The sequence below is a fragment of the Suncus etruscus genome, chromosome 4, assembly GCF_024139225.1.
Source record: "Suncus etruscus isolate mSunEtr1 chromosome 4, mSunEtr1.pri.cur, whole genome shotgun sequence".
NCBI classification, from domain to species: domain Eukaryota; kingdom Metazoa; phylum Chordata; class Mammalia; order Eulipotyphla; family Soricidae; genus Suncus; species Suncus etruscus.
In genome coordinates this window covers 6,153,835-6,166,617 of record NC_064851.1, presented here as the reverse complement: position 1 = coordinate 6,166,617, position 12,783 = coordinate 6,153,835, and the positions used below count along the sequence as shown (strand labels likewise).

The 12,783-nt window shown below is 42.8% G+C and overlaps 1 protein-coding gene across 1 annotated transcript in view; it reads left to right on the top strand.

Moving 5' to 3' along the window:
• The window catches only part of DMC1 (DNA meiotic recombinase 1), a 33,724-nt gene extending 26,158 nt beyond the window's left edge, over nucleotides 1–7,566 (top strand). The window contains 2 exon segments of the mRNA XM_049771692.1: nucleotides 3,215–3,331; nucleotides 7,497–7,566. Coding sequence (XP_049627649.1) covers nucleotides 3,215–3,331; nucleotides 7,497–7,566 — 187 coding nt within the window.
• Nucleotides 7,567–12,783: the final 5,217 nt, after the last annotated feature.

Below are 12,783 nucleotides of genomic sequence, written 5' to 3'. Positions count from 1 at the left end.
AACAACAACAAAAAAAATTATTTAGACCAGTGGTTTTCAGTCCCAGGTCTGCAAATGTAAATAGATTGAAAACCTCTGATAAAACTATTTGTGTTGGGCCAGAAAAATAGTACAGTCTTTAGGGAGTTTGTCTTGCACATAGTTGACTCAGTTCAATCCCCAACACCTGGCGATGCCAGAAGTACCTACTAGGTGTGCCCCCCCCCCCCCGCCAAAAAAAAAATCGACAACAAAATGGACTGGAGAGAGTAAAGGAGGAAGGGCATTTGCTATGTTCAATCTCCAAAATCCCATTTCGTTCCCAAGTACCTCCGAGAGAAATTCCTCAGCACAGAGCCAGGAGTAACTCCTGAGCATCACTGGATATGACCCCAAAACCAAATAATAATAATAAATTATTTGTGCGTCATATTCTTCTCCATCAAAATGAGAACTTATATTATTACTTATTACATTACTTACTATGCATGTGCTAAATTATTTTTAAAAATTATTTTTTGTGGGGGCCGGAGAGATAGCATGGAGGTAGGATGTTTGCCTTGCATGCAGAAGGATGGTGGTTTGAATCCCGGCATCCCATATGTTCCCCCGAGCCTGCCAGGAGTGATTTCTGAGCGTAGAGCCAGAAGTAGCCCCTGAGCGCTGCTGGGTGTGACTCAAAAACCAAAAAAATAAATAAATTTTTTTGTTTGTTTTAAATAATTTTTATTGTGACCAAAGTGAATTACAAATCTTTCACAGTAATTTAAGGTACATAGTGACAAGGAATCAGGGCCATTTCTATCACCAGTGTTGTCCTCCCTCTACCCCTGTTCCCAATATGCATCCCATATCTCCTCCATTTGCCCCCTCCCCGGACTGCTAGTGCAACTACTCCCCTCTGTGTCTAAGCTTGTGTAGACTGGGTATCGATTCTGTTGTTGTTGACTTTGGATTTGGTGTTTAAGTCTGATCATTTTTTATTTTCACTCAATGTTCATATGACTGTTTGGTCCTATTACCCTCCTTTTTTTTTTCCTGTTTTTAAAAAAATTTATGCCACTGCAACATAACTGAGCCTTTTTAGGCTCCTGTCTTTTCTCTGAAGCCAACCTCTGAAGGATGTCACTCTTGTATAGCAACATCCTTCCTCATTGCAAGTCCCCTCTCTACCCCCCTGACAAAACCATGGAATTTCATTTTTAAAAGGTTGGCAAAAGAGGGCTCTTTGAGTAATGAACGGGAGGGTGGACTACTTTACAAAACTTGTGAAACATATCCCTTTCTTTTCTTTTTTTTTTTTGTGGGGGGGGGAGTCACACCCGGCAGCATTCAGGGGTTACTCCTGGCTCTGTGTTCAGAAATGAGCCCTGGCAGACTCGGGAGACCATATGGGATGCTGGGATTTGAACTGCTCTTCGTCCTGTGTTGGTTGCATGCAAGGCAAATGCCTTACCGTTGTCTATTGCTCCAGCCCCGAAACATACCCTTTTCTAAGAACCATCTCTCTAGTTTGCTCTTCATGACCCTATTATCCCTTGAACATAGGTTTCCTCTTTTTCTCTCCGCTCACATCTTTCTAATAAGTTTCATTCATTAAAGACTATTTTACTTTGGAGCTGGAGCATTAGCATGGGTAGGGAATTGGCCTTACATGTGGCTGACCTGGATTCAGTACACAGCACTCCATCTAGTCCCCCAAGCCTACCAAGAATGATTCCTTAGTGCAGAACCAGTAGTAAGTAAGCCTTTAGCACTGCTGAGTGTGGCCCCCAAACCAAAATGAACAAATCTTATCTTGTTTTCTTAACAATCAGTCTCTCTTCCCTGAATTCTTCTCTCTGGGTCATTTTCTTTTGTATCTTCTCCTCACGCGTGCCCTGTTTATGAAGGATGGCATGTTGTCTCAGGCTTTCTCCTTAGTGGACCCTTCCACAGAGATACAATCCTTCTGTTTACTCCTTAGCAAGTCAAAAAGCACCAGTAATGGGGCCGGGCAGTGGCGCTAGAGGTAAGGTGCCTGCCTTACCTGTGCTAGCCTAGACGGACCTCGGTTCGATCCCCCCCCCCCCCGGCATCCCATATGGTCCCCCAAGCCAGGAGCGACTTCTGAGCGCATAGCCAGGAGTAACCTCTGAGCGACACTGGGTGTGGCACAAAAACAAAAACAAAAACAAAACAAAACAAAACAAAAAAAAGCACCAGTAAGAGCTATTGTCCCAGAAATTCGTGCTTCAGCCCAGGCCCACAAGGTCCCCTCTCCAACTGGTATTTTAGGTGATATTATTGTTGGTCATAATTTATGGAAAGGAAACAGAGGCTCAGAGTACTTAGTACTTTGCTAATCACACAATTGAGAGGCAGAGTTGGTGCTTTTTTAGCCATACCCTAATACCTTCCACCTTCTACTCAGAAAATGATCACCTGCCTTACCATCACCATAATGGTAGACTTTGTGACCCTAGTACCTTAATTTGAAGTTGGGAGGGCTAGCTGTTCTAGGTATCACCCTCAATATAATATGCCATCTCCTGTTTAACGAAAGGAATATATAAATAAAGCAGTCTTTCCTGGTCCCTGTTTATTCCTAATGTCCACCCCCATCTCTTCCTCCTTCTCATCATACTCCTCCATCCTCCAAGAAAAGGAGGAAAGAAGGGGAGAAGACAGTGAAAGAAGGGGGAAATAAGAGCATAGGATGTGGGTGGTTTTCTGAAGCTTTTTTAACTTGGTCAGAAATAGAAGTAAATTAAAGCCCTCTAAAGAATGTGGAATGCGATTGCACCTTCTTATACTTCACCTCCAGACTTGGTTAGAATTGTTACACTGTTCAGGAAGTTCTGGGAAGCTTTAAGAAAACTTTGGGGGGGGGCAGAGAGATAGCACAGTGGGTAGGGCACTTTTCTTGCACATGGTAAACCCAGATTCAATCTCATATTGGGGGACCCAATATGGTCCCCCAAGCCCTGAATACTGCCTGGTTGTGACCCAATCCATTTCCCCAAAATAAAACAAAACATGAACTATTGATCAAAGGAATGTCAGAAGCCTGCACAGAATTACAGTAGGAACACAGCAGTTCCAAATCTACCCAAATCCATAGTTTATAAATATGCCTCTGCTTGTTGAAAACTGTCTATCCCACTGCCTGCCACCTTCTACAGAAAGATGTCTGGTAATTGCAGCTACTCATATGCAGGTGATATGTTGAGACCTGAGAAAGCAATTTATTCAGTTTTCAGGCAGATCCCAAAAAACCCATCGGGGGACATATTCTGGCTCATGCTTCAACCACAAGAATAAGCTTGAGAAAGGGAAGAGGAGAACTCAGAATTGCCAAGATTTATGACAGGTAAATATTTTCTTCTCCTTAATTAGATTCTTGGGCATATGGTGTTAAGTAGAATTGCCTCTCCTGAGAGACTGTAATTATCCCAGTGGAAGACACTACTTGAGTGAATCTCCTTCTCAAAAATGAACCATTTTATTGGGAAGTTCTTATTAAGAAGTAGGCATTTGGTATTCAGGGATTCTGTTCACCACCTAACTTATTCCCTGACCTTCTAGAACTTACAATAAAGCCACATGATGGAGGGCTCAATTCTGATTAAAGTGCAGAATGCACATTGGGCTGGAGCAATTATATAGCAGGGAAGGATTATGCACATGCCTTGCTTGTGGCTGACCGGGGTTCGATCCTGGGCACTCCATATGGTCTCTCAAGCCCCACCCGAAAAGATTCCTGAGTACAGAACCAGGAATAAGCCCTGAGCATCCTTTGGTGTGAATTTCTCTCCCCCCAAAATAAAGTGTGGTTAGTGAAGGGAAAGTACAGGGTGTGAGAGGGGCATTCTGTTCTTTCTTTCTGCCGTTTTCCTGTCATGTTTCAATTGAAACATTACTGATTCTGGGAACCTTTCCCTGACTCCTCTAATCTCTAAACTATGTCCTTTTTTAAATTTATATTCTTTCACTGTACTTTAACAATTACAAACTTTGGGACCAGAGAGATAGTACAGCAGGTAAGACAATTGCTTTGCATGTAGCCATCTCAAATTTGATTACTGGCACCACATATGGTCACCTGAGCACAACCAGGAGTGATCCCTGAGCATGGGATAGGGAGTAAACCCTGAGCACAACTTAGTGTGCCCCAAACCATACACACACACACACACACACACACACACACACACACACACACACACACACACACACACACACACACACCAAAATTTAAAACTTTAGGGCCGGGCGGTGGCGCTAAAGGTAAGGTGCCTGCCTTGCCTGCGCTAGCCTTGGACGGACCTCGGTTCGATCCCCCGGTGTCCCATATGGTCCCCCAAGCCAGGGGCAACTTCTGAGCGCATAGCCAGGAGTAACCCCTGAGCGTTACCGGGTGTGGCCCAAAAACCAAAAAAAAAAAAAAAAAAAAAAAAAAAAAAAAAAAAAATTTAAAACTTTGGGGCCAGAGAGATAGCATGGAGGTAGGGCATTTGCCTTCATGCAGAAGGACGGTGGTTCAAATCCCGGCATCCCATATGGTCCTCCATGCCTGCCAGTGGCGATTTCTGAGCATAGAGCCAGGAGTAACCCCTGAGCACTGCCACAAACAAAAACAAACCAAAAAAATCAAAACTTTGTAATTTTGTAAAGAACAGCCTATCACATCATAGCTGTTCTAGGTTCTGGGCAGAGAGCAGTGGAAAAAAACTCACCACCTTCAGGGAGCTTTTGTGTCCATTGGAATGACTTATGTAACATAGTTCTCTGAGATAGATAAGATATGCCCTGAGGACAGGAACTCTGTTCACTTCTCACCACTGCAAACCCTATACTGGATAATAAACCAATCTGAGCAAAGATTTATAGTAGTTCTTTACCATAGGGAGTGAAAATCAGCCAGAGAAATCACATATCTTAGTACAATTAATCAGCACTTATTATTATCAAATGTATTAAATACTCGGGGCCCGGAGAGATAGCAATGTGGAAGGGCATTTGCCTTGTAAATAGCTGATCCAGGATGGCATTCCATCTGGCATCCCACATGGTTCCCTGTGCCTGCCAGGAGCGATTTCTGAGGACAGAGCCAGGAGTAACCCTTGAGCACTGCCGGTGTGACCCAAAAACAAGCATTAAAAAAACCCCTAAATATTTAGTTCTCCCATTTTTCTAGTTTTTATTTATATCATTTTTCTATTTATTGCCTGTCCTTGTTGAAAACTATAATATAAAAATGTTAGTGCTATGAGACTGGAGCAATAGCACAGTGAGTAGGGTGCTTTCTTTGTATGTGGCCAACTTGAATTTGATCCTCAGCATCCCATTTGGTCCCTGGTGCTCCACCAAGTGTGAATCCTGAGCACTGCTGACTGTGGCCCCCGCAAAAAAAAATTATAGCCAGGGGCCAGAGCGATAGCGCAGCAGTAGGGCATTTGCCTTGCACGTGGCTGACCTAGGACGGACCTTGGTTTGATCCCCCGGCATCCCATATGGTCCCCCAAGCCAGGAGTGATTTCTGAGCACATAGCCAGCAGTAACCCCTGAGCGTCACCAGGTGTGGCCCAAAAACCAAAAAAATAAAATAATCAGAGCCAAAGAGCTAATATAGTGGGGTAAGACTCTTGCCTTGTACATGGCTGACCCATTTTAATACCTGGCATTATATTTGGCCCCTTGAGCCAAGAACAAGCCCTAAGTATTGTTGAATATAGCCCCCTAAAAAGAGAAAAAGAAACATTTATATAATGCTGTTTTTTGTAGATCTTCAATAGTTTCTAGAAATTTATTATAAATGGTCTATGCTGAATTAAATAGTAGGACTAGAATTTTGCCAGATACCCAGAATTGTAATCACTTGATTACAGGTTTATTTCCCACACAGCAGGGCTTTAGTATAGTATACAGAAGCCCCTACCATGTCCTCCAAACTTGCTGAAACAAACAACTCCTTTAAGTCTTACCATTCTCAGAGGACCCTAGAGTTTCACAGAATCAGTTTAGAACAATAAAGCAGTTATTAGTCATATCAAAGTCCCACAGATTTGAATAAAAAAGAAAAGCCAATTTAGAGCCTAATATATTAAAGTAGTTTGCTGTATTGCATATTCTCTCTCTCTTTTTTTTCCCCGCATATTCTCTCTTTCCCATCCCTAAAGAGTGCTCATAAAGTTCTTTTAACTTTGGGGCCGAAGCTAGCACAGCAGGTAGGGTGTTTGCCTTGCACACGATCAACCCAAGTTCTATCCCTGGCATCCCATATGGTCCTCCAAGCCTGCCAGGAGTAACTTCTGAGTGCAAAGCCAGGAGTAACCCCTGAGCGTCACCAGCTGTGGTTCAAAAACAAACAAACAAAAAAGACTAAACAAAACAAAACTTATTCTCTTAATTTAATTTAATTTAATTTTTTTGATTTTTGGGTCACACCTGGCAGCACTCAGGGGTTACTCCTGGCTCTATGCTCAGAAATCACTCCTGGCAGGCTCAGGGGACCATATGGGATGCCGGGATTCGAACCACTGTTTTTCTGCATGCAAGGCAAATGCCTTACCTCCATGCTATCTCTCCGGCCCCTAATTTTATTTTTTTAATTCAACAGCTTTTACTTTAATAGAACTTTTTTATAGAACAGAGATGAAAGCCACAGGTCCAGGCCCCATAAAAATGGGCAATTCTTTACTTCTTGCTCTTTTTACACCTGGGAGGATGCTTGCACTCCGCCTCACCAACTTCAGGTGTAAGAGCGACACTTGTTCAATGCCCCTATTGAAGGTGCATCCCTGGGTACACTTGGTACAGTCCAAAGGGCAGCAGAAACTGCAGAGGGCCAAAGGGATAGAATAGCAGGTAGGGCACTCACCTTGCATACAATCAATCTGGGTCCAGGTGTAGCCCCACACATGGTATCTGACACAGAACTACATATTTTTTAAAAAATTAAAAAGCAGAAGATTGGGCCCGGAGAGATAGCACAGCGGCGTTTGCCTTGCAAGCAGCCGATCCAGGACCAAAGGTGGTTGGTTCGAATCCCGGTGTCCCATATGGTCCCCCGTGCCTGCCAGGAGCTATTTCTGAGCAGACAGCCAGGAGTCACCCCTGAGCACCGCCGGGTGTGGCCCAAAAACCAAAAAAAAAAAAAAAAAAAGCAGAAGATTGTTTATTTGAGTATGGAAGCGCAAAGGTTTAGAGATTGTTAATCTCCTCTTCCATTAAAGGAAGGGCAGAAGGATGAAGGGAAGGAGAGAAGCAGCTCCTTCAGCTCTAGGACCTCCATTGCTCCCAACTCAGGCTAGTCTGCCTGCCCAGACCAATTCAGACGATCTTGGGTGCTCTGACTCAGGCCTTTTCAGGCTTGATTATGCTTGTAAGTAAATCCTGTAGTCCACATTTAGCTGTGCCAACTCTGAGATGTCTCTGGAGACTCAGACCGATTGGAGTATGATGCTTGTGACATGAATATAGTATTTATAGAAATAAGTCTTTTTATAAACTTCTGTTCCCTTGTATTCTGTTAGCCCTGAGATGCCTGAAAATGAAGCCACCTTCGCAATAACTGCTGGAGGAATTGGGGATGCCAAGGAGTAGGTGGTGAATTGATGTAAATTGCTTCTTAGTGCTTATTAGGAGCTGAAGAAATAGAAAGAAGTCTCAAATTTTAGATCCTAAAGTAAGAATTTGTTTTTCTCAGATGGTATATTAAAGGAGAATCAGCCAGAGGGATTTGAATCTTACATTTATTGTTGAAAGTCCTGGTTTTACAATAGTTATATATTATGTCAGTTCAGGAATACAGGTGTGTGTATGAATGAATAAACATGTTGAAAGTTAATTGGGGAACGTCAAATACCTGACGTTCTCACTTTAATATTCCAGAGTGAGCCACTAAGCAGATAAAAAGTCTAAGAGTTAAAACTGTCCCATTCGCCTATATGAAAATGTATTTCTAATACATATAAGTTTTATTGGTAATACAAGGAGTAAAATAATTAGAAACTTTAGGAAAGAATAATTTTTAAAAAAATTTTATTTCAGCACCATAGTTTATAGTTTTTCACAATGCAGTTGTGTTAGGCATTTATTGTTCCAGCACCAATTCCACCATCAGTGTAACATTCCCTCTACCATTGTCCCCAGTGTCCTACCCATCCCCCAGCCAGGCCCCCTTACCAGGCACAAAATAACTTTTTTGATATTGCTTGTTACAACAAAATGGATAATGAAATGATTAAAAAAAAAACCTTCAGTAAAATAAAAGTTGTGAAAATTGTTACATCTCCCAGTCGGTTCATTAAAGTCATTGCCTGTGGGTTTTACTAAGCTGTTCATTGCTAGTTGAGTTTTATTTTTGTTGTTGGTTATTGAACTTGTCTTCAGTGTTTCTTTCCCTTCTAATTTGCTGTGCTCCTACTGAACTGTCAGTATTTTGGAATATGGAGGTGTTGTTTGGCTGCATCTCTTGCTATAGAAGTCCAGGATCTGGGCCCCGAGAGATAGCACAGCGGCATTTGCCTTGCAAGCAGCCGATCCAGGACCAAAGGTGGTTGGTTCGAATCCCGGTGTCCCATATGGTCCCCCGTGCCTGCCAGGAGCTATTTCTGAGCAGACAGCCAGGAGGAACCCCTGAGCACTGCCGGGTGTGGCCCAAAAACCAAAAAAAAAAAAAAAAAAAAAAAGAAGTCCAGGATCTGAGAATTGGGCTGATGAATTTCCCTGACTTGGTGTGGCTTGGTGAGCTTAGAGGTGAAGCGGGGCTGTTGCTCTCAGGGCAGCAATTGTGGGATGTGGGTGTGGGAAAAGTTCACTGTGAAAGTCTCCAGAGTCCTCAGGCTGAAAGCCAGTGTGTGGGGGCTCCACATGCTATCCTACAACCCTGGGAAAACGGGTCTAGAGCAGGGGTCGCTGCTGGAAATAAACTAGGGCAAAATTGAGAGAGTGAAACACTAGTGTTCCGGGAGCTTTCAACCTCGTGGAGTGAGAGGAGAGCTCTATCCGACAAACCAGCTGTCCTTTATTAAAAAAAACCTTCACTACCCAAATGCTGAGGGGAGGGAAGTGAATGGAAGACAAAAGGCTCAGCTTGAGCTAGGAACAGTTCAGGAAGGTCTCTGACTGCAGAGGAAGAGGGTAGGTAGGAGGAGGAGCAAGAAAGCCAGTTGGAAATAGAGCACACTGAAAGTTGTCCTTGATTTGGTGACTGCAAAGATTAGTCTGGAAGTAGTGAAGTCGGACTATTTGCATGGCTTGTAAGGCAGTGATTGTGGGGTCTGGGTGCAACTGCTGGGGCTTTAGCAGGGTGGAGGCTCAGTTTGTCCCCCTCCCAGTGACACCCCAAAATTTATAGCCCGAAGACCAATGCACCTTAGTTTTAGCAGCTTGGCTTGAGTCTCTTTTAAGATGCATGGTAAAGTTGTGAAGCTGGAAGTAGGAGATAACGATTACATTTTAAGATTTGGGTAGAAAATTCAAAATTTTATAAAATATTAAAATCAATTTATTTATTTTTGTTTTGTTTCATTGGGTCACACCCGGCAGCACTCAGGGGTTACTCCTGGCTCTGTGCTCAGAAATTGCCCCTGGCAGGCACAGGGGACCATATGGGATGCCGAGATTTGAACCACCATCCTTCTGCATGAAAGGCAAATGCCTTACCTCCATGCTATCTCTCCGGTTTCTAAAATCAATTTAAATGTAAAAATTCAACAAAACGAACCCAAAATAAGTAGGCAGAAGGAAATAACAAAGCTTAGAGCAGAAATTAATGAAATGGAAATCCAAAAAATAATTCGAAAGATCAAGGAAAACAAAAGTTGGTTCTTTGAGAAAATAAACAAGATTGATAAACCACTAGCAAAACCCACAAAGAAAGGGAGAGAAATTTAATAAACCAGATTCGAAATGAAAAGGGGGAGATCACTATAGATAATACAAAGATCCAAAGGGTAATCAGAGACTACTGCGAGAAACTCTATGCCACCAAACATGAAAACCTGGGAGAAATTGAAAGAAAAAAAAAAAGAAAAGAAAAGACATTATTGTAATAATGCCCAGAGACAATAGAGATGCGGGCCGGAAGGGCCGGCTCACAATACGAAGCTCACCACAAAGAGTGGGAAAGCAGTTAGAGAAATAATACACTAAAAACTACCATGACAATGTTAATGAATGAGAGAAGTAGAATGCCTGTCTCGAATACAGCAAGGGGTGGGGGAGGAGCAAGAGGGGTCATTGGTGATGGGAAGGTTGAACTGGTGAAGTGGGTGTTCTTACAAACATTACATGTTGGTAATCAAACATGTTTGTAATCATGGTGCTTAAATAAAGATATTATTAAAATGTAACAATTTAAATATTAATATATATTTACACATTTATAATTTATAAATCTGTAAAAATTTCGTTTCTCAGTCTAAAGAGAGCTTAATGGGCTGAGGGCATGTTTACCTGCAGGAAACTTGGATTCGGGTTTGATTGTTATTCCATGTTTCCCCACACGATGCTGAGAGTGAAATTTACCCCAACCCCTAGCACAGAGCCAGTAGTATCCCCTGAGCACCAGTGGGCATTAACCAAATACCTATATATTTTTTTCTCTAATTGTTAAGCAAAAATAAAACCAGTGGGTTTTGTTTTGCTTTATTTTGGGGCTACACTCAGAGACACTCAGGGGTTACTCCTGGCTCTGTGCTCAGAAATCATTCCTGTCAGGCTCGGGGACCATATGGGATGTCGGGAACATAACCCGGGTCTGTCCTAGGTAGCTGTGTGCAAGGCAAATACTCTGCTATCATGCTATTGCTCGGGCCCCCAATAAAGCTAGTTTTTAGGGGGCCATAGTGCTAGCACAGTGGTAGGGTGTTTGCCTTGCATGCAGATGACTAGGAGCAATTTCTGAGCACAGAGCCAGGAGTAACCCCTGAGCACTCCCGGTGTAGCCAAACAAACAAACAAACAAACAAAACCAACAAATTAGTTTTTAGCCTTACAAGTGGATGACCTAAATTCGAACACCAGTACCATAGACAGTCATTTGAGTATCCCAGGAGTGATCCTTGAGCATAGAGCCAGGAGTAAGTCACAAGCACAGCCAGGTGTTGCCTAAAAACAAAAATTGAAAAGCTTGTTTTCAAAAAAATATATATAACAAGTGTTAAAAATTAAAATGCTAAGTACATATGAAATGGCAATCTTCAAAGACTTCAAAATATTTTGTCTCTTATGTTGCATCAACTTGTATGACAATTCAAAGTGCCATTTGTTAAAACAGTATTCATTCTGTCATTTATTCACCAACTGAAAGCTGAATGAATGCTAAAGGCTAAAGAATATAAAAGGAGGGGCCCGGAGAGATAGCACAGCGGTGTTTGCCTTGCAAGCAGCCAATCCAGGACCTAAGGTGGTTGGTTCGAATCCCGGTGTCCCATATGGTCCCCCCGTAGCACAGCGGGTAGGGCATTTACCTTGCATGTGGCTGACCCGGGTTCGATTCCCAGCATTCCATATGACCCCCTGAGTCTGCCAGCATCAATTTCTGAGCGCAGAGCCAGGAGGAACCCCTGAGCAATGCCATGTGTGACCCCAAACCAATATATATATGAGGAAAATATGTTTTATTACCTCAAAGAATGTGTAGTGTATTCTAGTTCAGAGGAAAGCTTGGGAGGGGAAGGAGGGAGGGAGAGAGAGAGAGAGAGAGAGAGAGAGAGAGAGAGAGAGAGAGAGAGAGAGAGAGAGAGAGAGGATGATTATCAGGAGGCGCATCTTGGATTCTTTCATACTGAAATGGGAGAGAAAAGGTTAATCTGGGACAGCACGAACAAAGTGGGTAGAGAAGCTGGGGTGTGGGAACAAAGAGGAGGGAGACCAACCTGACACGCAGAAATTAATTGTTCACATTGTGGAGAAATAAGAGCTTCCCCCCTCCTTACTTTTTTTAAACCACAGAAGCTGCTTCTCTGAATAAACACAGATAAAGTCCTCTAGGAGCAGACTTTCTGTATTTTGCAGTCACTTAAATGAATTCTTTTAGTATGCAAATATGAAAGCATGCCTTTGTCCTGGGGAAGGGAAAGTTTTGTTCCTTGATAAAAAATGTGCTGCTCTAGGGGTGGGGTAGAGGGTTTCGGGGTGACATATGGGAACAGGTGATGGGAGCTTATTCTGGTTTTGGGATTGGTGTTGAGATAGTAAATGCCTAAAATGAAACTATCAGAAGCTGAAGTGATAACACATGCCTTGCATGCAGCAGACCTGGGTTCGATCCTCGGCATCCCATGTGCTCCCCCAAGCCTGCCAGGAGCGATTACTGAGCGCAGAGCCAGGGAGTGACCCCTGAGTACCACTGGGTATGGCCCCCAAACCAAAAATATAAAAAATAAAAATAAGGGCCCGGACAGATAGCACAGCGCTGTTTGCCTTGCAAGCAGCCGATCCAGGACCTAAGGTGGTTGGTTCGAATCCCGGTGTCCCATATGGTCCCCCATGCTTGCCAGGAGCTATTTCTGAGCAGACAGCCAGGAGTAACCCCTGAGCACTGCCGGGTGTTGCCCAAAAACCAAATAAATAAATAAAAATAAAATAAAATAAAATGAAACTATTAATAATCTGGTAAATTATATTTTTAAATTTAAAACATTTTAATAACATTTACAAAATGTTGGTCATTCGCATAGTTAAAAATAAAGGCAGCTGCTCTGGGTACTATCCTTATCTCTTAACAACCCAAGCCTAAATCCCCTACCTGTCACCCTCAACCTAGTCCTGTGCCATGTAAATTGCCTGAGAGATTGCAAGGGCACTCCCGAT